Source organism: Corylus avellana, chromosome ca7 (assembly GCF_901000735.1).
Source record: "Corylus avellana chromosome ca7, CavTom2PMs-1.0".
In the NCBI taxonomy this organism is placed as follows: domain Eukaryota; kingdom Viridiplantae; phylum Streptophyta; class Magnoliopsida; order Fagales; family Betulaceae; genus Corylus; species Corylus avellana.
Window position 1 is genome coordinate 14,333,779 of NC_081547.1, and position 21,309 is coordinate 14,355,087.

Genomic DNA, 21,309 nt, shown 5'->3' on the forward strand with positions numbered 1-21,309 from the left:
TTTCTATCCAAAAATCTGAATTTTAGCTTTCTTGGGTCCGTATTCCAATTTTGTTGTTGGGTCTCAAAGCGTGTCGATTGAGGTTCGCATCACCATGGCATATGGACATCAAACCAGCCAACTCAGCCCACAAGTCTCTATGTTCCACATCATCATTAGGTCCATACACCCCCGCAAACGCCCACTCTATATTTGCTATAACACTTTTGAAGCTCGCCTATCCCACTTTAACAATATACTTCCTGACTTTCGACCCCAAATACAACCAATCTACATGCCTACACCCCCACACACTACCAACCACCTCCCTACTAATCACCTCCATTTTTGTCTCTTGCAAACATATAATATCAGCTTTCCACTCCCTTAATCACCCCCTAATTTGCATTCTTTTTTCGACCTCATTCATCCCTTGCACATTCCAAGTGATTATTTTTGGGTTCATAAAAAACCTTTACCATCTCTCCCTTTTCTTGACAACCGAGATGCCTGTCCTCCTTTCCCATCATAATTGACCGAACACTCCAATCGCTTTAGCTCGCGACTACCTCTAATGCCCGATTTTTCACTCACATCAATCACTGACTCCGCCCTTCTCCCATTTCTTTTAGCTTCAATGTCAGAGAAGAGAGCCATCATTTCTTCCTCATGACCATCACAAGATAGTCACAAAGCATAGCAAAGGTCTTTCACTCTCTCAATCACCCACTCTGTAGGCATGGATGGGTTCTTTCCTTTTTCCCCCACAGTTGCCAGAGGTTCAATTTCCAACATCGCAGGTTCTTCCCTTTCAACTCCAGTAAATACCACCACTGCCTTGTTCTTTTCACCCTCACCCCCATCCCGATTTTCTCCCTCCCCAGTGACCTTTTCACCCTCACCCTCGACAAATTTATCTTCCTCCCTAGTGATTACTAATTCCCGTCCTCCATCCACACTTCCTATATTCATCATTCGACCCTCCCTATCTAGCCCATGATTCCTCCCTCCTCCCTTCTCCTTCTCCTACCACCAGTGCTCCGCTTCCCTGACCAGTCGCTTCTCTGGCCGACAGCTGAGCGTCGCCAACAATGTATGTGTGTTATTGTCTGCGATTCCGGACCCAGAGGCTGTACCATATCTCCTACGTCAGCGCCGATGGGTTCTGCTTCGATTCTGGCCTGCCCAGATGCACCTGCTGTCTCCCCTCCTCCTGTCGCCGCCTTTACTGCCGTTGAAGTTCCATCCTTGGGTTGGTCAATGGTCTTATCGGCATGTTCTGTGGCAGTTTTAATTCTTATCATCACTGACATCCTACTCTGGATGTTCTCCAGCGGCTCTCCGGTCGCCGGGTGTTCCATTCGACCTACTAGTTTTGGGCGCCAGCTGGGTAGGTGTCATCGAACATAAGTCTTGTTGTATCTGTTAATGGGTTGTGCCCGTGTGGGCTTGTCAATTGGATACCAGTTCCTTTCCTTGGAAAAGAATATGGAAAGTTAAAGGTCCACCACAATTAGCATTCTTCACTTGGACAGCAGCTTTTGAAAAAAATCTTTACGACAGATAATTTGAGAAAGCATGGAACAATCATCTTGGATGTGTAAATTGAATGGAGAGACAGTAGATCATTAATCTCTTTATTGTGATATTGCTAGTAAAATGTGGTCCCATGTATTTTGCTTGTTTGGGATTTGGTCAGTTACGCAAAGGATGGTGATTGAACTGCCGAAATGAACAGAACACTCGGTAAACATTGTAGAACTAAAATTTGAAAGGCAGGTCCATTGTGTTTAATGTAATGTCTGTGGAGAGAAAGGATTTGGTGAATGGAATTACCAGCTGTGAAGCTAAAGCTATTCTTCTTGAGTTCTCTCTATGATTGGATCACAGCTACAACATCACTATCCTTTTCGAATTTGTCGAAATTGTTTGATATTTTGACTTTTAGATGCTAATTTTATCTTCTATACACCTTGTATACTAGGATTGCACCTTTTACTGTGCTCTTTTAATAAATTTTACTTATCAAAAGGAATAAAAAAAAAAAAAAACAAAACAAAACAAAAAAAACACTAGTGACAATTAAGAGCAGAACCATGTAGAAAAATACTAGGGATGCCAATAGGGCAGGTTATGTGCCCAATACGTAGAGTTTATAAAAGAATGTTAGAAAGCTGAAACTTTTTTCTAAGTGCAGCAGGAAGAAGAGCTCGAGAAAAGAAGATAAAAAATACTATAGTATGGAAGGTAAAAGTCAAGTCTATAATGCCTAAAGGAGGACAAAAAAAAAGCTAGATTTCTCACCAACCTTTGCACAATCATTGCGAGCCTTATTCCAATCGATTTCACGATAAGGGCCTGTATAAAGCTCCTTTCTCAAAGATTGGATTGTGGATGTGATAGGACCAACAAACCTCTTACCATATAAATAGGACATGGGCAAATACACCATTCGGCAATGACACCACATCCTTCCTATAAGAAAATGTGGAAATTCATCAGCAAGAAGTTCAGGACAAAACCATACCACTGTAATTGCATCCCCTACAGTTGCCACTCATGGACCAAAGTCCTTCCTGAACTGTAACAGCGAAAATATGTAGATTTAACAAATTGCAATGGTGGAAAATATTTTATTATTTTTATAATGTTAGCAATATAAAATACTTTTCGTACATGAGGCGGAGCATATATTGTGTTCATGGTGTAAGAATGACTAAAAAGTCACAGACCTGGATGAAATGGGAGAAGGTAAGGGCAAAGCCATACTTCTGGCGGCAGTGGATTATTCCCAGACCATTCGTACACTCCAAGTACCTGAAACCAGTGAAAATCAACCACAAGTTAGCTAATATTTTCAAGGCATTATCTTTTTCAGCACAATATAACAAAATTGAGACGGAGTTCATACTGAAAGCCACATTTTCCCCCATGAAGTGATTGCAGTTGCACCACCATGATCCAAGATCCACTTCCGTGCTTTTTCCACTGCCCCTAGTCCATCCTCAGGTTCACCAAGCAATCTCAAAGTAACATAATTGAGTACAGTACCAAACATGGTGCTTGGGCCCTCGATATGTAGACCCCAACCCCCATCTTCATTCTGCAATTAGATGGATCACCATTTCAAAGTTTTTTGTTAATACTACAAGACCTAAAGAAAATAGAATAAGGCTCTATTGAGTGTAATTCGTAAACATCAGTGATATAAGCAATTAATCCAGGTAGAAGGAATATAATCATTAAAAAGAGTTCCCACCATATTGAAGCCAAATAGAATAAATTAGTAGTTATGCACTTATCTTTTTCCTTTTTCTTTAACACAGAGACGAACATTGAAATTCAAAGTGGAAAAGGAGCCTCAGACATAAAACTGTTAAGATTGCATCAAAATTCTTGCCTGATGATTGTATAGATATCTGCAAATCTCACATTGATGTTCCTTTGATAAGACGACATTTAGAGTTCCAGTAATTGAAAGAGTAATCACCTGTTCCAGTAGATAAGAAGGATTGCACTCCACGCAGTTCATGATAATTTCACTGGAACAAATCATAAAGTAATTTAAAGCACCTCACTCTTCTTCTTCTTCTTTATTGTTATTTTTTCTTTCTTTTAATTTTTTTTTTTTAAATTAAAGCCTCAAAAGATGTCATCCAGTTCATTTTAAATAATGCTGCAAAATTCTGAATAAACTATGCAAATTTTATAGCATGGAATACTATGCTATCAAATTTATAGATTAGTCAGTTTTTGTTGCACAAACATACCAAAATGATTTCTTCTTCTCAGTCTTACCAAACCAGGAATTAGAAACATGGGACCCCCATAATCCCCAGGCCAATGACCATCATCTGCCTGGATTGTTGAGTAGAAATTGATGGCCCTTTGTAAGGTCATTCTTACCGCCTCCTCTCTGACTTCCTCTGTATCTTTAATTTTGACTTGTGGTATATTTGCAAAAGATGGGTTCTCCTTTGCAAACTATATATCAGAGAGAAAATTAAAGTAACATATTGAGAATCAATTATTACAGAGAGCAAGTTTAAAAAAAGGACAATTACAAATTTCAAGTGCACAAATTTCCCTTGTTCATGTCGCTATCAATCAGTACATGTTTAATTAAATACAAAGTCTTTGTGGAAGAGAATGATAACAAATGACACTTAATGTGGTCATTCTTCAAGAAACTATTATAGACAAACCTTAATGGTCCCTTGAAGCCAAAACAACTGATAAAAGAGAAAGGGGAAAAGGAATTTGGAATCTTATAACAATCATTATAAATTAATCATATGCCTAATGTAATCCGGAAAATGAGAAAAGTCAGCGGCTAGAACATTATATGAATATATATAAATCCTATACAAGCTTAGCATCACTTGCATGGGTAAAATAACAGAATGTTTACTATACAAATCTAGTAATGAAACCAAAAGACAGGATGGAGATCTCAATGCAGATCCTAGCTCAGGAAGCACTCGAAATTTTAAATCTAGATAGGTTTCAACATCAGTAGATTTTTTTTTTTTTTTTTGGATAAGTAATCGAAATATTACAAAAAGGCAATCCAAGTACACAGGGAAATACAAGAGAAACACCTAATTAGAAAGAGAAAATAAGTCAAGAAAATCATGAAAACTTAGCAAATTTAATATATAAGGCAGCTGTGTAGTGGTCTTTAAAATTTCTACTACTGTCCTATCGCGGTATTCAAAATTTATATCATTTATTTCCTTTCAAAACAGCACAAAAGGCAAGACAAAACTATTTTCCACAGAGCTGCCCTCTGAGGACTGCCTACCAACCTTCTCCAACAAGCAAAAAGGTCAACTACTCTTCTAGCATAACCTAAGATGACTGAAGATGGCACTCCACAAAGCATTGGTGATCTTACAATTGAGAAGAAGATGATCCACAGTCTCCCCACTCTTCTTACACATGTCACGTTGTTTCCTTAGGCTATTTATGTCATGGGTCTAACAATAATAGATATGTAGTCCAGCTAGAATAAGGGTGTAGATAATCAAGGGGTTATTAGTAGTTGGGTTGTTGGGCTGAAGCCCATTTGTAATAAACAGGTTACTTCAGTTGGTTACAAAAGGTTAGAATTTGTTTTGTAGTTCTTGTATAAAAGGCCCAAAGGCAATGTAATCGGATATCCAGAAAAGTAAACTCATTTTCTTTCAATGGAGATTGATTATCTCAAATCAAGTCACCCATATCACCAATTTCATTCATACATTTCCACAAACACTATTTACCATCAAATTACATCCGAAATGTATACAAAATTAGAAAAATACATAACACTATCCATGGTCAAGATCTTCCAAGGGCAGCTATCCAAGAGAAAAGGCTATTCTCAAGGATACATTATGCCACCAATAATGATTGTAATTGTTATCAATAATACAACAGTAGAGAACTCATTAATACCGAGATCATTCTTTCCCTTCTTAAGCTTCTCAGAATCATTCAAGAGTTGATGTTTCAGGATGTAATTACACAATAAGGAGTGTAATTGTTATCAATAATGTTGTAGATAACTCAATAATACCAAGATCATTCTTTCCCTTCTTAACCTTCTCAGAATTATTCAAGAGTTGAAGTTTCAGAATGTTATTACACAATAAAGATTGTAATTGTTATCAAATAGAAAATGATCCAAGCGCTTAAGAAGAAAATGATCTTAATTCAATTCTCAATATATGCCTAATTACAAACATATCTGGTGATAGGTAATATTGTCAGCCCAAAAAAAGGACCACGGCGGTCTTCCAATCCCACAAACATTCGGACTCCTTTAACCTTCATCCCACAAGCGCCTAACCAGCAGAAAGGACTGAGTGACTTGCCAAGGGCCACATTAATTGACAAATGTTCAACCAAGGGACAAGCCCTAGGAAGACCTATTAGGGAGAGAATCACCACGAGAGTCCACCAAGAGTATATTAATATACATATTTGGATATCATTCTATCCCAAAAGCTTAAGCTAATGGGTTTGGGTCCACTTAAGTATATTAACTACTCACTTTCTTTCTTTTTTTTTGAATGTGAGACAAAACACTCAACAATTTTTCCCTTACTTGTGAATATTTTTCACATTGACCTAACTCCCCCTCGTGTGTGAGTCTTTTACAAGTCCATAAGTATCATACATCCAAGAGTTGCACTAATTGCGCGCCACATAATGCAACTTTGCTCCAAGGGCCATTGACAATCTTTACCAGATCCAAACCAAACACGTCAAAGACCAAGATAGTCGTGTAAGCGGAAGCTAACCATAGCTCTGATACCAATTATTAGAGAGAAAATCACCTAGAGAATCCACCAAGAGTACATTAACATACATATTTGGAAACTACTCTTACGTAAAAGCTTAAGCTAATGGGCTTGGGTCTGCTTAAGTAGATAAACTACTTACTTTCTTTATTTTTTTCTCAAAGTGGAACACAACACTCACACGTAACAACAAGATCTATGGATGATGGCCCCTCAACTAAAGCATCAAATAGGGTCGTGGGCCGAACCTTTGACCAATGGACTTATGTATGGCAAGCAGACTGCAATAGACAAGTTGTTGACTATTTTGCCCAATATAGACCTTTGCACCATATAAAGGAAGGATCCGTCAAAAGGATATTGGGAAGGAAAGGCATCCCTTGGAATCAATCACCGTCCTTATTGAACCTCCAATTCCCTATACTTTTCTTGTTGGGACACTTACCTTATTGGCAGCAATTCTATAAAGGAAGCCAAAAACCCTAAGGTACGTTCATTACATACCCGCACCATTATTTTCAACTCTACCTATACAAAGAGAATATTACTGACTTAAGCATCAAAGTGCCCTAACGGTATTATCGGCAAGTCACCCCTTGCTTCTTTGTTTAGCATGTACCTCTGACCGGGTTGAAGGGGTGGCGGTCCATTGTATTAATAATACCCATGCAAATAAAATATTAAAAAAAAAAAACTAACACCGTATATCCTTTCTTGAGCTGTTAATTGCCTACGTAACGTAGGATTCCTTCAATTGCTTCTCTAAACGCTCCAATCTTTGATATGTCATGTCCTAATGCGGCTCTACTACCAATTGTTACACGCCTACGTAACGTGGGATGAAAATTTGACAAGAATAATAAATTTTTGTAGAATAATTCGAGTAATCCTAGGCCTCCTTGTTTTAGAGTAGTTCAAGGAACCCTAAACCTGGTGTCATGTATATGATCTTTGTTTGCATTAATAGTTCCACATGTGAGAGCTGTGTGAGAGCTGTGCCAGCGCGTGTGAGAGCTGCGTTGGCGCGTGTGAGTAGTTTGGCGTTAGATTCTATCTGTGTTATGGCTGGGCCGAGAAGGTGGACGGTGGAGTCCAAGGAGTTTGAGGTGTTGATCAAGGTAGGGGCTTCAAGGGTGAGGATTTTTGAGAGGAGCAAAAGAATCAAAAGGTCCATTTTCTTAAAAAAGGATGAGCTAGCTTGGATGGTGAGAATAGTCGAGGAATTGGTGGCAGTGGACAATTCTGAAGTATTTTGGGATCAATCCAGAGCAAGATACCCTAGAATAATTGCACAGAAGTGCTCCAATAGGCATGGATGTTTTCTGACAGTGGAGGAATTCGATGGAAGAAGAAGGTGTGGCTCGATCATCATTCCTGAAGGACGTCGTGGGTTTGGGTGGGATCGTTTCATCAAGGAAATGCATTAGGCTAACTCCTCTCTCCGTGATCACCGAGTGATCAGTGAGCATAGAGACCTACGAGAAAAGGGAGAAAAGGAGGTAAAGAAGCAAAGAAGCTATGCCAAGACAGTGAGGCTGTCATCGAAGGCAATCCAAGGAGATTGCAATGTTTGCCAAAAACTGGGTCGGCGAGGATTTACGGAACAGAGGTTACAGAAGCATGATAAGAAGATTTTGTACTTGAAGAAGACCCATGTTCCAGCGATGGCCCAAGGAGGATCGGGGGGGGGGGTTCCGATGGAGCCTGTTACGAATTCGACGAATTCATTCCGACTGGCGAAGTCTGCTCTAGGTTCGGTAGAGGGTGGCGTGAATGGTACGAAAATTGGAGGTAGCGTGGAGGTCTTGCCAACAGTCCCGGCGAGCAGTACAAATAGGCCGGCGGAGCAGTCTGCGTCGTTGTCAGTCTCTGATCGCATGAAGGGACGGGAGGGGATGGGGTACCATGCTGGGCAGACCTACTCTGAGGTAGGTATTGAGCTCCTCAAGGTGAAGGAGTCGTTGAGACGTCTGAAGAGGGAATGTGACGTGGGGATGAGTAAGATCGACAGGGTGTTTAAACAAATTGAGTTCACTGGGCTTGGGCCGGGAGATAAGGAAGCTGCTAGTCAGTGGAAGGCAGTACTGAAAGAGAAGGAGAAAATTGGGCCGGGAGGAAAATTAGCCAAGTCCAATAGCAGGCTGAAGGTGAAGAAGAAGGTGTTTTTTTAAGCCCAAAGGTACCGGGGGCTCAGGCGTGGGCTTAAGCTCTAGCCCAGCTCAAGATGGACCAAGAGGTTTTTGTTTTCCAGCTGGGTTGGCTTCAACGGTGGCCCCTGCGAAAGACACGATTGGTTCGAAAGTTCACATGTCTTCATCAGCAAGCTTGTCGTTGGCCGATAGAGCGCGAACAGGGGGAGAGGACAATGGGTCAGCGTCGGGAGGGACTCCCAGGATGTCTTTCGGCACTTCTGTGGGGGGTGCTAATGGTTTCTTGGCCGGAGAGATATCAAGCCAAAAGAATCCTGTAAGCCCGGTGGAGAAGACTCAGCCCACCGGGGAAGGAAAAACACTATTGACTTATAGGAGGCAGATTGGGTCGCAGAGACGGGACGAGACTCTGGTGGGTTTTGAGGCTTCGTTTTCGGCGTGTGGGAAGTTGAAAGGGATCCTTGGACCAACGCCGGAATATTCTCAGAGGGTGCCGGAGACCTTAATGTCGCCGGAGGAACATCAGAGGTCGCCGGAGAGGCCTATGGAGACCAGCGAGGCAGGGGAGGGTTCGGGCTCGGCCTCAAATCAGCTTCTGGGGGGGAGTTCCTCTCGCCGGAAGTCTGGGTTGAACGGGGAGGGTCGTGCTCAGCAGCCTCATTGGGGGGAGGAAATGAGATTGGTCCCGTTGAATCAAGTAGGCCAGGAAAGATTGGATAGAATTTCAGAGTTGGAGCTCTTGAAGTCTGATCCAGTCATGGGTGAGGACAAAATTTCTGAAGCTGTAGGATTGGAGGATTTAGGGTCAGACAAGATTTCTTCCAGCTGGGTAGTTGATAATTGCCTCAAATTTTGTCCTAAAATTGGTGTTTCTGATGAGGGGAAAAAGGAGGACTTGGAGGTTTTGTTCAAAGCCATTGAAGCATCTAGAATGCAATATGATTCTGATTTGGGAGGCTTGTCTGCCTATGTTCCTGCACTCAAAGGACTTGATGAGGTTGAGGAAGGTGAGAGGGGCATGTTGGTGGATTATGAAGCTTAACATCGTAGTATGGAATGTGAGAGGGTTGAACGCCCTCAAAAAAAGGTTGCGCATTAGGAGTCTTTTGAAAGAATGGAAAGTTGATATAGCGTGTTTGATTGAGACTAAGATGGAGGATATCTCCCGGGAGGTGATTCATAGTCTTTGGGGAGGTCAACATGAGGGGTGGAAGTATAGAGGTTCTAATGGTTTGTCGGGGAGGATGTTACTAATGTGGGATAGGAGGATAGTGGAGTGTAAAGAGGATTGTGTGGGGCATTTCACATTGGCTTGCTCTTTTCAAAATGTGGAGGATAACTGGGTTTGGGCGTTTGGGGGGGTGTATGGGCCAAATGAGGAAGTGGAGAGAAGGGCTCTTTGGGAAGAGCTGGCCGGCTTGATGAGGGTGTGGGAGGTCCCTTGGTGTCTTGGCGGGGATTTTAATATTGTTTGGTTTCCTAGTGAGCGCTCTAGTGCTTCTTATTATTCTTCGGGCATGAAGAATTTTTCGGACTTTATTTCAGAGAACAATTTGGTTGATATTCCGATGATGGGGGATCAATTTACTTGGTCAAATAATCAAGAGAATGAGAGTTGGTCGAGGATTGACCGGTTCTTGCTTTCCTCAGATTGGGAAGATCACTACCCAGCAGTGTCACAAAGAAGACTTCAACGCTTGCTCTCCGATCACTTTCCTCTATTACTGGATTGTGGGAATCTGTGTGGAGGTAAGAAGTGTTTTAAATTTGAAAATATGTGGCTTAAAACAGAGGGTTTTGTTGACAAGGTTGCTTCTTGGTGGGGGTCGTATTCGTTTGAGGGTTTACCTAGTTTTCTGCTTGCTAATAAGTTGAAATCCCTTAAAGTGGATTTGAAAAAGTGGAATGAGGAGGTGTTCGGGGATATTGGGAGGAAGAAGAAGGAGTTGTTGGGAGGTATCCAAGATTTGGATGAGTTGGCTGAATTGAGAGGCTTAGATCAGGAGGAGAAGATTCGGAAGGTGGACATGTTGAAAGAATTGGAGAATACCTTGTTGTGTAAAGAAATTCATTGGCGCCAAAAATCGAGAGCTTTGTGGCTCAAGGAGGGGAATCGGAATACTTGCTTCTTCCACAAGATGGCTAATTCTCATCGAAGGCACAACCGTGTGGAAGTGCTACGTATCAATGGCGTGTTATCCGATGATCCAGCTGAGGTAAAAGAGCACATAATGCAATATTACCAAAGCCTATACTCGGAACAAAGCACTTGGCGCCCTAGAATGGATAACCAGCCTTTTTTGTCCATCGATGAGGAGGATAATAGGTGGTTAGAAAGAGATTTTGAGGAAAAGGAGGATTGGGAGGTGGTAAAAGGCATGGATGGTGATAAGGCTCCCGGTCCAGATGGCTTTTCCATGGCTTTCTTTCAAGCTTGCTGGGGTGTTATTAAACAAGATGTCATGGCGGTTTTTCCTGAGTTCCATCGTAGGCGTCAACTAGTGAAGAGCTTGAATGCAACTTTTATTTCCTTGATTCCAAAAAAGGCGGATGCGGTGGAGATGAAGGACTTTCGGCCTATTAGCATGGTGGGAGGGGTGTATAAACTTATGTCTAAGGTTCTTGCCAATAGGATGAAAACTGTTTTGGGTAAGGTCATCTCCTATTCTCAAAACGCTTTTATTGGGGGTCGACAAATCCTAGATTCTGTTCTCATTGCAAATGAATGTGTGGATAGTCGCATGAAATCAAGGGTGCCAGGTGTTCTTTGTAAACTGGATCTGGAAAAGGCCTATGACCATGTAAATTGGGACTTTGTTTTGTATTTGCTGCATAGGTGTGGTTTTGGCGGGAGGTGGAGGGCTTGGATAGAGTGGTGTATTAAGTCGGTAAGATTCTCCATTCTTGTGAATAGTTCTCCGGAAGGTTTCTCCAACAGTTCGAGAGGAATTCGGCAAGGGGATCCTCTCTCTCCGTTATTGTTTGTGCATGTTATGGAGGCTTTGAGTAAGATGGTGAATGCGACGGTAGACCAAGGCCTTTTGACGGGATTCTCGGTGGGGAATAGGGTCTTGTCGGAGTTGATGGTCTCTCACTCTTTATTTGCGGATGATACTTTGATTTTTTGTGAAAATTCTATCGAGCAAATCCGGTATGTACGCCTCATTCTCTTATGCTTTGAAGCTGTGTAGGGATTGAAAGTGAATCTGGGAAAGTCAAAGATTGTGGCCATAGGTGAGGTGGAGAACATTGGGGTTTTAGCCAATATCCTTGGGTGTAGTGTTGCTGAGTTGCCTATGAAGTATTTGGGTCTCCCTCTTGGGGCGCCGTTCAAGGATACGGTTATGTAGAATGAGGTGATCGAGAAGATGGAGCGTCAGATGGCAGGTTGGAAGAGAATGTATCTTTCCAAAGGAGGTCGTCTAACTCTCATTAAGAGCACTTTAGCTAATCTCCCGACTTACTTTTTGTCCATGTTTCCGATTCCTTTAAGTGTAGCTAAAAGGATTGAGAAAGTCCAAAGAGATTTCTTGTGGGGAGGAATGGGAGATGAGCATAATTTGCATCTTGTAAGTTGGAACCAAGTCTGCCGCCCTCTTCGCTATGGTGGTCTTGGAATTCGGAAGTTGTTCCAGTTTAATCAAGCTCTTTTGGGGAAATGGCTTTGGAGATATGCGAATGAGAGCGGAGCTCTTTGGTGTAAGATTATCAAAGCTAAGTATGAAAACCAAGAAGGTGGGTGGTGCACGAAGGAGGTTTCGGGTTTCTTATGGTGTGGGTCTATGGAAGCATATTCGCAAAGGGTGGAATTTTTTTGCCAAAGGTATTCGGTTTGAGGTGGGGGAGGGCTCGAAAATACATTTCTGGCATGATATTTGGTGTGGGGACAATCCCTTGAAGCAAGCCTTCCCGTCCTTATTTAGTATCACCAGACACAAAGAAGCATGGGTAAAGGATAATCTTACTTTGAGGAATGGGGTTGTCGAGTGGAATGTCATTTTTGTGCGGCCGGTCCAAGATTGGGAGATGGATTTGGTTTCTCCTTTTTTTGATCGGTTGTATTCTTGCAAGGTTTCCATAGACAGTGCAGATCGTATTTGCTGGTCAGCGTCCAAGAAGGGCAAGTTTGAGGTTAAGTCGCTCTACAAGGCCTTGTCCAAGTCTAATCAAGAGGAGTTTCCATGGAAGAGCATCTGGCGTACTAAGGCACCTCAGCGAGTGGCATTTTACGGATGGACTGCAGCTCTAGGCAAAATTTTGACTCATGATACTCTGCGTAAGAGTAACATAGTGGTAGTGGAATGGTGTTGTATGTGCAAGAAGAATGGAGAGTCAGTCGATCATCTTCTTCTCCACTGTGAGATCGCCAGCGCTCTTTGGCACACGATTTTTAAGCGGTTTGGGATGTATTGGGTCATGCCTTGCCGGGTGAGGGACTTGTTTGATAGTTGGTGGTCGGGTGGTCGGTCTCGAAGCGCGGTTGTGTGGAAGATGATCCCTCTGTGTCTTATATTTGGAATGAAAGAAATGATAGATGTTTTGAAAATTCCATTAGGACCATAAAGTAATTGACTCATTTTTTCTTTTTTACTCTTTACTCTTAGACAGCCACTTGGCTAGCTCCTTTAGTGATTAGTTTCTCTGATTTTCTTTTTCATTTCTCTCCCTCTTAGGCGCTCTCTATGTATACTTCCCGTGTATGTGGGTTGCGACCCTTTGCGCTTTTTATATCATCATTACTTATCAAACAAAAAAAAGGAACCCTAAACCTCCCAATAACAAACCTAAACGTTTGATAATACTTAACTCATTGATCATTTTATTATAGTGCCTTTAATTTGACACTTACAATCGGGTACAGACCCATGTATAGGCTGAGGGGAACCATGGCACCCCTTGGTTTTCAAATTTTCTTTTTTTTTCCTTTTATCAACTTAAATATATATGTATTTTTAGGCTTTGAATAAATTTGACCTCTCATTCATACCTTAGCCTCTCCACATGAGAAATCCTAGTTGTGTCATAGCTTACAATGCATAGTAGAAAGAAAAGACTAACTCGAATAAACCACTTTTAATGTTTTTTTTTTTTTTACAAGTAATGTTGTATATATCAAAAGCGCAAAGGAGCGCAACCCTAGTACACAAGAAGTATACAAGAGAATACCTATGACGAGCAAGGAAATCTGAAAAGCTAATAACTAAAGGAGGTAAATAAGCAGTTGTCCAAGTAAAGAGGAAAAAAAAAAACAGAAATAGGCCTTGAGCTCCTCCAAAGTCCTCTCAAGATTATCAAAGTTCCTATTGTTTATTTCCCTCCATATACACCACATAAGGCAAAGAGGCACCATCTTTCAGACGATTGCACTCTTTGAATTACCCCCAGACCACCAACAAGCCATTAAGTCCACCACACTGTTAGGCATAACCCAGGAATGTAACACCCCGGTTCCATATTGGGAAGATAAGAAGAAACCCACATAGAGTAGGTGGTTAATAAAGATAGTCATGGGTGCTAAGTCCCACATTGCCTAGTTATTAGGTGAAATTGAGCTTTATAATGAATTCTACGAAAACTCTAAATTGACTAGTCCTTTTGGGGTAATAGCGCAAATGTGGCTAACGCTTTTTCCTAGGTCGTTACAAGTGGTATCAGAGCCACCTAATAAAGTCAGGTCATGTGGTACTGGAGCACTACATGACGTGGCCCTGATGAGGACATCAAGAATTTAAGAGGGAGAGTTTGTAACACCCCGATCCCATATTGGGAAAATGAGAAGAAGCACACATAGAGTGGGTGGTTTATAAAGATAGTTATGGGTGCTAAGTCCCACATTGCCTAGCTATTAAGTAAAATTAGGTTTTATAATGAATTTTAGGGAAGCTCGAAATTAAGTAGTCCTTTTAAGGTAATAGCACATATGTGGCTAACACTTTTCACTAGGTCGGTACAAGGAAAGTCCAAAGCGACTCAAGATGGCATTCCATAAGGCGCTAGCAACCTCGCAATGGAGTAAGAGATGATCAACGGATTCCCCATCCAATTTACAAAGGCAACACCAATTAACCACGATAAGTTGTCTTTTCCTAAGATTATCCAGTGTTAGAATCTTCCCTAGAGACACTGACCAAACAAAAAAGGCCACTTTGGAGGGAACCTTAGTCCGCCAAATACTCTTCCAAGGGAAAGAGGGATTTTCTTTGTATGCGATGATCTTGCGGAAAGATCAAACATCAAAGATCCCCTTGCGAGACGGGGTCCACCAGAGCTTGTCCTCCCCTCCTCTTCTTACTCTAAGAGAATAAAGGAAAGAATAGAAGGAGGCCAACGTATCCACTTCCCAATCATGAATCAAATGGACAAAACTGATGTTCCACTAAAGGGTGCCACTCGAATAATCCATATTAGTAGCCACAGGTGCATCCTTCACAGAAGCAATGCTATAAAGTGTAGGAAAAGCTGCCTTGAGACTAGTCTCGCCGCACCACTCATCGTCTGATCTTCGAATTGTCCCCCGGATCAAATCTAGTATGAATCGAAAAGAATCTCCACCCCCTTCTAATATACTTCCAGAGCCCCACCCCTTCAACCCTGGGGGTCAATAGAGCACCACCAAGTGCAACCATATTTGGCGTCCACAACGGCTTTCCACCAAGCCTCGCTTTCATTCGCGCAACGCCACAACCATTTCCCTAAAAGGGCTTGGTTGGACGATCGCAAATTCAATATCCCTAGGCCGCCTTCAAAGATAGGAGAGCAAAATTTGGACCAACTAACCAGATGGTATCTAAATTCTTCGCCTAATCCACCCCATAGGAAATGCGTTTAAGCTTCTCTATGTGATTTGCCACTGCTGCAGGTATGGGGAAAAGAGACAAGAAATACGTGGGTAAGTTGGAAAGAGTGCTTTTGATGAGGGTAACCCTACCACCCTTAGACAAAAACATTCTTTTCCAACTAGCCAAACGACGCTCAACCTTTTTCACAACGCCATCCCATATCGCCTTGGCCTTAAAATGAGCCCCAAGGGGAAGGCCAAGATACTTCAAAGGAAGAGAGGACGTCTCACATCCTAGAATTCCAGCCAGGTCAACCACATTATCCACATTGCCCACAGTGCCAAAGCCGACTTGGCCATATTCACCTTTAAACCCGAGACGACTTCAAAACAAACGAGCAACGCTCGCAAGGAGCACAGAAAACCAACGTATCATCCGCAAAAAGCAAGTGAGAAACGTTAATCGTCTCGGATAGTCTAGGCCCCACGGAGAAGCCTGAGAGCAAACCATGATGAATTGTAGCAGAAATCATTCTACTAAATGCGTCCATAACAATGACAAGCAAAAAGGAGGACAGAGGATCTCCATGTCTGACCCCACGAGAGCTACCAAAGAATCCAGAAGAAGAGCCGTTAATCAAAACGGAAAAGCGCACTAACGAGATACAATGTTCTATCCAAGAGCACCACTTCTCCCTGAAGCCACATCTTTTAAGCAAATAAAGCAAAAACTTCCAGTTGATGTGGTCATAGGCTTTCTCCATATCCAACTTACAAAGTACCCCTGGTTCACCAGATTTGATACGGCTATCTAAACATTCGTTAGCTATAAGAACCGAATCCAGGATTTGCCTACCTTTAACAAAGGCGTTCTTAGACATGGATATGATCTTCACAACAAACCTTCTCATCATGTTGCCGAGTACTTTAGCAACGATCTTATAAACCCCACTCACAAGACTAATACAGCGAAAGTCCTTGAGATCCGAAGCCCCAGGCTTCTTCGAAATAAGGGCTATAAATGTGGCATTAAGGCTTTTCTCAAACTTGCCATGAGCATGAAAGTTGGAGAAGACTCCCATAATATCGGCCTTAAGCACATCCCTACAGTCTTGAAAGAAAGCCATAGAGAACCCATCCGGGCCTGGAGCCTTATCTCTATGCAAACATTTTGCCACCTCGAAAACCTCACTTTCTTCAAACGGGAGCTCAAGACAAGAAGCCTCGTCCACATCCAAAGAATCGAAGGCAAGGTTATCCAATCTCGGTCTCCAATTGCATTGCTCTGAGAACAAAGACTCATACAATTGGACAATATGATTTTTGATATCGGATTGGTTGGACGATAGGGAACCATTAATGGACAATGACTCAATGGAATTAGATCCCTGATTCGAGTTAGCAGCCCGATGGAAAAACTTAGTGCATTTATCACCCTCCTTAAGCCAAAGGATTCTAGACTTTTGTCTCCTTCTGATTTCCTCTTGCAATAAGGAATGTTCTAACTCACTTCTAATGTTATCAATAATGGTAACTTACTATTTCTAATATTTAAATCCTAATCCTAATCTAAATTATTCTAATGCTAAAATTCCTCCAATTAGACCCGTAACATAAGCCTTCTTAAAAAAAATTCAAACCAAAACGAGAAAATGAAAATAAATAAATAAATAAAAATTAAATTAAATTAAATTAAATTAAATTAAAAATTAAAATTAAAAAAACCCAATTTACTCCTCATCGATTGCTTTCTTTTCTTGATGATCACAGACCCCAAATCATAGAACCAAACAAGAACAACAAAGAATTCCAAAGTTTGGGATTGTGGGGGCGACCTGAATCCGCATGAGGAGGTCGGAGCTGTGCCGCTTCTCGAAGCGGCGTTCCCAGAAATCCCGGCGAGAATCGTCGATCTGCTGAAGCTCCTCTTGGGTGCCAAGGTCTGGATGGAACTCCCACACTTGGCGTCCCAAATGGTTGTTCAAACTCCTCAGCCATCTTTCACTGCCGCCACCACCACCATCTTCTCTGTCTGTCTCTGCGCCAATCTTCAATTTCCACATTGCACAGTTGTTCAATTCTTTCACGAATACGATGAGCTTAAATGGTTATTTTTATATCGTTTCTTGGTTAAGAAATAGTAGCACGTCGGAGACAAAGAGGAAGATGAGCTTGACAGCTTCTTTTCTATTGTTTCGGCTTTCACGAAATATAAGAGGCTGTCAACAAAGTACAATCCTGCATGGCTCGAAAAAAAATAAAAATAAGTCAACATGATTGGATGTTATTATCTGTGATGGTCCAGATGGACAAGTAATGGATTAATTTTTTTATTATTATATATTTTTTGAATAAATTATTTCAGCCGGCCAGCCACCCTAAAAAAAGTCTTTTTTTCAAATATTTTACTTCTTGCTTGGTTCCCATTAAAAATATTGTTTTTTCTTCCTTTTTTTTTTTTTTTTTAACATATCTATACAAAAAAAAATGGGAGAGAAGATTTGAACTAATGACTTCCGCTTTATAAAACATTTCATAAAACGTAGTTCACAACTGATTGAGCTACCTCTTAAGAACATTTTTTAATATTTTTAGTTGGTTGGGTGGCTCTCCACAGTTTGGTTTCTACAACAAAGGTTTCCAACGTTTGGAATAAGGAATTATAGATGAAAAGTGTTTTATGCTTTAAACAAATTAGCTCATAACCCACGCGAAATTCTTCATTATAATTTAATTTTAAAATTTAAATGCATTTTCATTGTACTTTTTATTATATGTTAAAAAATATTTATAAAAATATGTTTCACATTTTTAAATTTTTTAAAAAAAAAAAGTTGTACACCAGTACATTGCTAAAATTAATGACACAAAGTTACACAAAACATTGCATAAATGTATAAATGACAAAAAAAAAATAGTAATAATAACTATCATAAGATACTTAATTTTATTTTAACCCATAAAAATTTAAACATATTAAAATATTTGTTCACATATGTGTAATTTATAATGAAAGAAGTACATAGGAAAAAAAAAATAGCAAGAGAAAAATCTGAATTTTGATTATTAAATCATTAATAGAAAATTAGAAGAAATTAATTGTGATGATATTTGTGTAATACTTATTATATTTTCAATAAATAAGAAAATAAGAATATATTAGATAAAAAAAATAGTATACTTTTCCAAGCACCAAATCCACCACTTTTGTAAGAATTGAACCACAACGATTATCACATAAACGATTTTTTTCTTTTTCTTTTGTTTTTTTAAAAACATCCGATATATGGTTTTTTTTTTTTTCTTAATTTCATTCATTCCAAGCTTCATTCAATTATCTGTCTCGACAAGCTGAATTTTAATACTATATATATATTATGGTTTTTTAAGTAAGGTATTATTAATACATATATTTAAGGACCGGTTCACTACTTAATAAAGAGCGCTATGAAGTTTTGAAGAAGAAAGGGTGAACGGAATTGGTTGGACATCCGTATGATCAGGGGAACCGCTATAAAAATTTTCTCTTCCAATTTATTTTATGCACTTTGTTGTGTCAATTCATATTAACTTGCAAGTCCACGAATCGATTGTAGTTAATGGATTGCAAGTGTGAGGTCGATCCCACAGAGAATTGTATTTTTTTAAGTAATTTTAAATCTAAATTAATCTGATCATTATTTATTTATAGACCTAAACCTAAGGTTTTACAAGTTGAATTAGGATAAAACTCGTTGCCAAATCGGATAGGTGCACTCAATTGCACCCTTAGTGCGCTCAAGCACACTCAAGCATCAATTCCTCTATGCGGCGCATACATGCGCATGCGATGAGCTTTGGACTTGGCGCATCTGCGCTTGATCGTGGGGCGCTGGGCTCGAGCGCAGTGCGTTCAATCATCGTATCCTGCGCTCAATCACAAGTCCGTTGACCGCTTCTCCAAAGTGTGCAATTTTCACATAAATCCCTCAGTTTTCCAATAGCAACCTACAAAACACTTAAGACACAAAACTAACCTAAAATATTATATAATAACACAGCTGAATGAATAACAAAAGTAAATTAAAGGGTCCAAATATACAATATTTTGCACATATCAAACACCCTCAAACTTAACTTTTGCTAGTCCCTTAGCAAAACAAAACAGAAAATAAAATGAAAGTAATAAACATAAATCCTCTTTCGCAGGAGAGACGGTTGCATTTAGCATATGCAACATGCCTTTTAAAGCCCTAGGCATCCCTAGAGGACGAGTGAAGTCTCGTGAGGGTTTAACAGGAATGATACCCACAAACATTAAAGCACTATGTTGTCATTAAGAACGAATTTTCACACAAACCATGGTTCTTATTTATGAGCAAGCTTAAAAAAACAAACACCATCATCACAATCAAAATGAAATCCATAATCAATTACTCACAAATGGACAAATTAGACATCATATATTTTGAAAAGTGCAAAGTGAAATTTAGCATACAAACATGAAGCTTTCAACTTAAACTCAAGATAAGTTCCATAACATTTGTAAGAATCCCTATGAAATAACAAAGGCAAGATATGCATTTTTCTTTCTTTTTATTTTTTATTTTTTATTTTTTTAAAACAAGCTCTTCAATGTCGAACTCCCTTAAACTTTTTAATTGACCAATGTAACAAGTGTTAGGCCAATTGATAAGTGCTAAAATATTCATATTTTCAGCCCATAACTTGCATGTTTTAATTATTTGGTTTTAGTTAATTAGGCCATTTTAATTCATTTTTGTGTTTTTCAAACTTTTGCAGGCTTTTGGAAAAAAATGAAGTAAATCTAGATGATTTGGGCTCAAAGAGAGAAGATGGGGAAAATTGGAGCTCCCTAACATTGCGATCAATCACAGGGCACCTGCGATCGAGCGCAGTACTCGAGAGGACATAGCACAAATCAGGCTAGGAGCGATCGAGCGCATGCCAGAAGAGGATAGATCGCAGACCTGCGATTGAGCGCACACGGGCTGCGATCGATCGCACCCGTGCGCAGGAGACACATCAAGCGGCGGCCAGAGTGTCCCTCTTTCCATATTAGGGTTTTCCAACTCCCAATTGTAATAGGTCTCAAAACCCTACGAAATCCCTAGGTTTACTACTTTGCCAAGGATTTCTAAAACCTATAAATAGACCCTTAAGCCTCTAGAATAGACAGACTTTGTAAGGAGAAGAATATGAGCTCTTCAAGTTCAAGTCTCGGGTTTATTCTTTTCCTTTCTTTTCTTTTATTTTATGAAGTTGTTTAACATCAACTCTATGTGTAGCTAATTTATTTAGTAGGGCCAGATTGAAGCCCTAGTTATATTTAATTAATATTTCAATATTGGCGCCTTTGTGATGATCTTGTTGTGCTATTTAACTTGATTAATACCTGCTTGCATGAATTCCTCATATGTGTGTGCCTGATCAACATATGCATGTGATATGGACTAGTTAGTTAGATCAATTTGGATGACCGGGTCCTGGGTTTCATATAAGTAACAAAAGAATCCACACCGCGATTCTTGGGTTAATCAACATGGGGAATCGGGAGTATACACCCGTGCCCTAGGCCTCGTGTGTTTGTCGATTTTCATAGAACATATGCTTTTCTAAAGAACAACTTAGTATATATCATGCTAAATTCTTTAGGAAAGAAATGAGTTAGAGTATACACCTATGCCTAACTCGTTGCTTTGGGAAATCTATAACTTAAGAAGTATACACCCATGCCCTTAGGTTGACAAACATTAGATATGCATAACATGATCAAAGCATTGGCATATTGTTCTATTAGCTGAATATAATTAGTGGTGGATACCAAAGCCCTACCTTTTTATCATTATCAACTCAATCAATCATTGTTTTACTTAAGGGATTTATTTTTAAAGAAAATTCAGCAATCTTCGTGGGAATGATCCTGTACTTGCACCATATACTACTATGTTGACCTTGTGCACTTGCAGGTAAAACGTACAATTATTTACCTATTAATTTAGGTAGATATTTGCACAACATGTTTTTGGCGCCGTTGCTGGGGATTGCGGCGAATTTTGTTTAAAATTATTTTCCTTTAGCTTTGTTATTTTAATTTCCAATTTTAAATTTAGTT

At 40.1% G+C, this 21,309-nt stretch overlaps 1 protein-coding gene across 2 annotated transcripts in view; it reads right to left on the reverse strand.

Moving 5' to 3' along the window:
• The window catches only part of LOC132186332 (cycloartenol synthase), a 59,700-nt gene extending 42,324 nt beyond the window's left edge, over positions 1–17,376 (reverse strand). For both annotated transcript variants that reach the window (XR_009440741.1, XM_059600248.1), the window contains exons 1-6: positions 17,030–17,376; positions 3,778–3,963; positions 3,380–3,469; positions 2,891–3,082; positions 2,712–2,796; positions 2,288–2,454 (exon numbers count right to left, since the gene is read on the reverse strand). Coding sequence is in view for 1 of the 2 variants with exons in the window: in XM_059600248.1 (XP_059456231.1) it covers positions 2,288–2,454; positions 2,712–2,796; positions 2,891–3,082; positions 3,380–3,469; positions 3,778–3,963; positions 17,030–17,257 (948 nt within the window). In the remaining variant the exon portion in view is untranslated. The remainder of the gene's footprint in view (positions 1–2,287; positions 2,455–2,711; positions 2,797–2,890; positions 3,083–3,379; positions 3,470–3,777; positions 3,964–17,029) is intronic.
• Between the last annotated feature and the right edge of the window lie 3,933 nt (positions 17,377–21,309).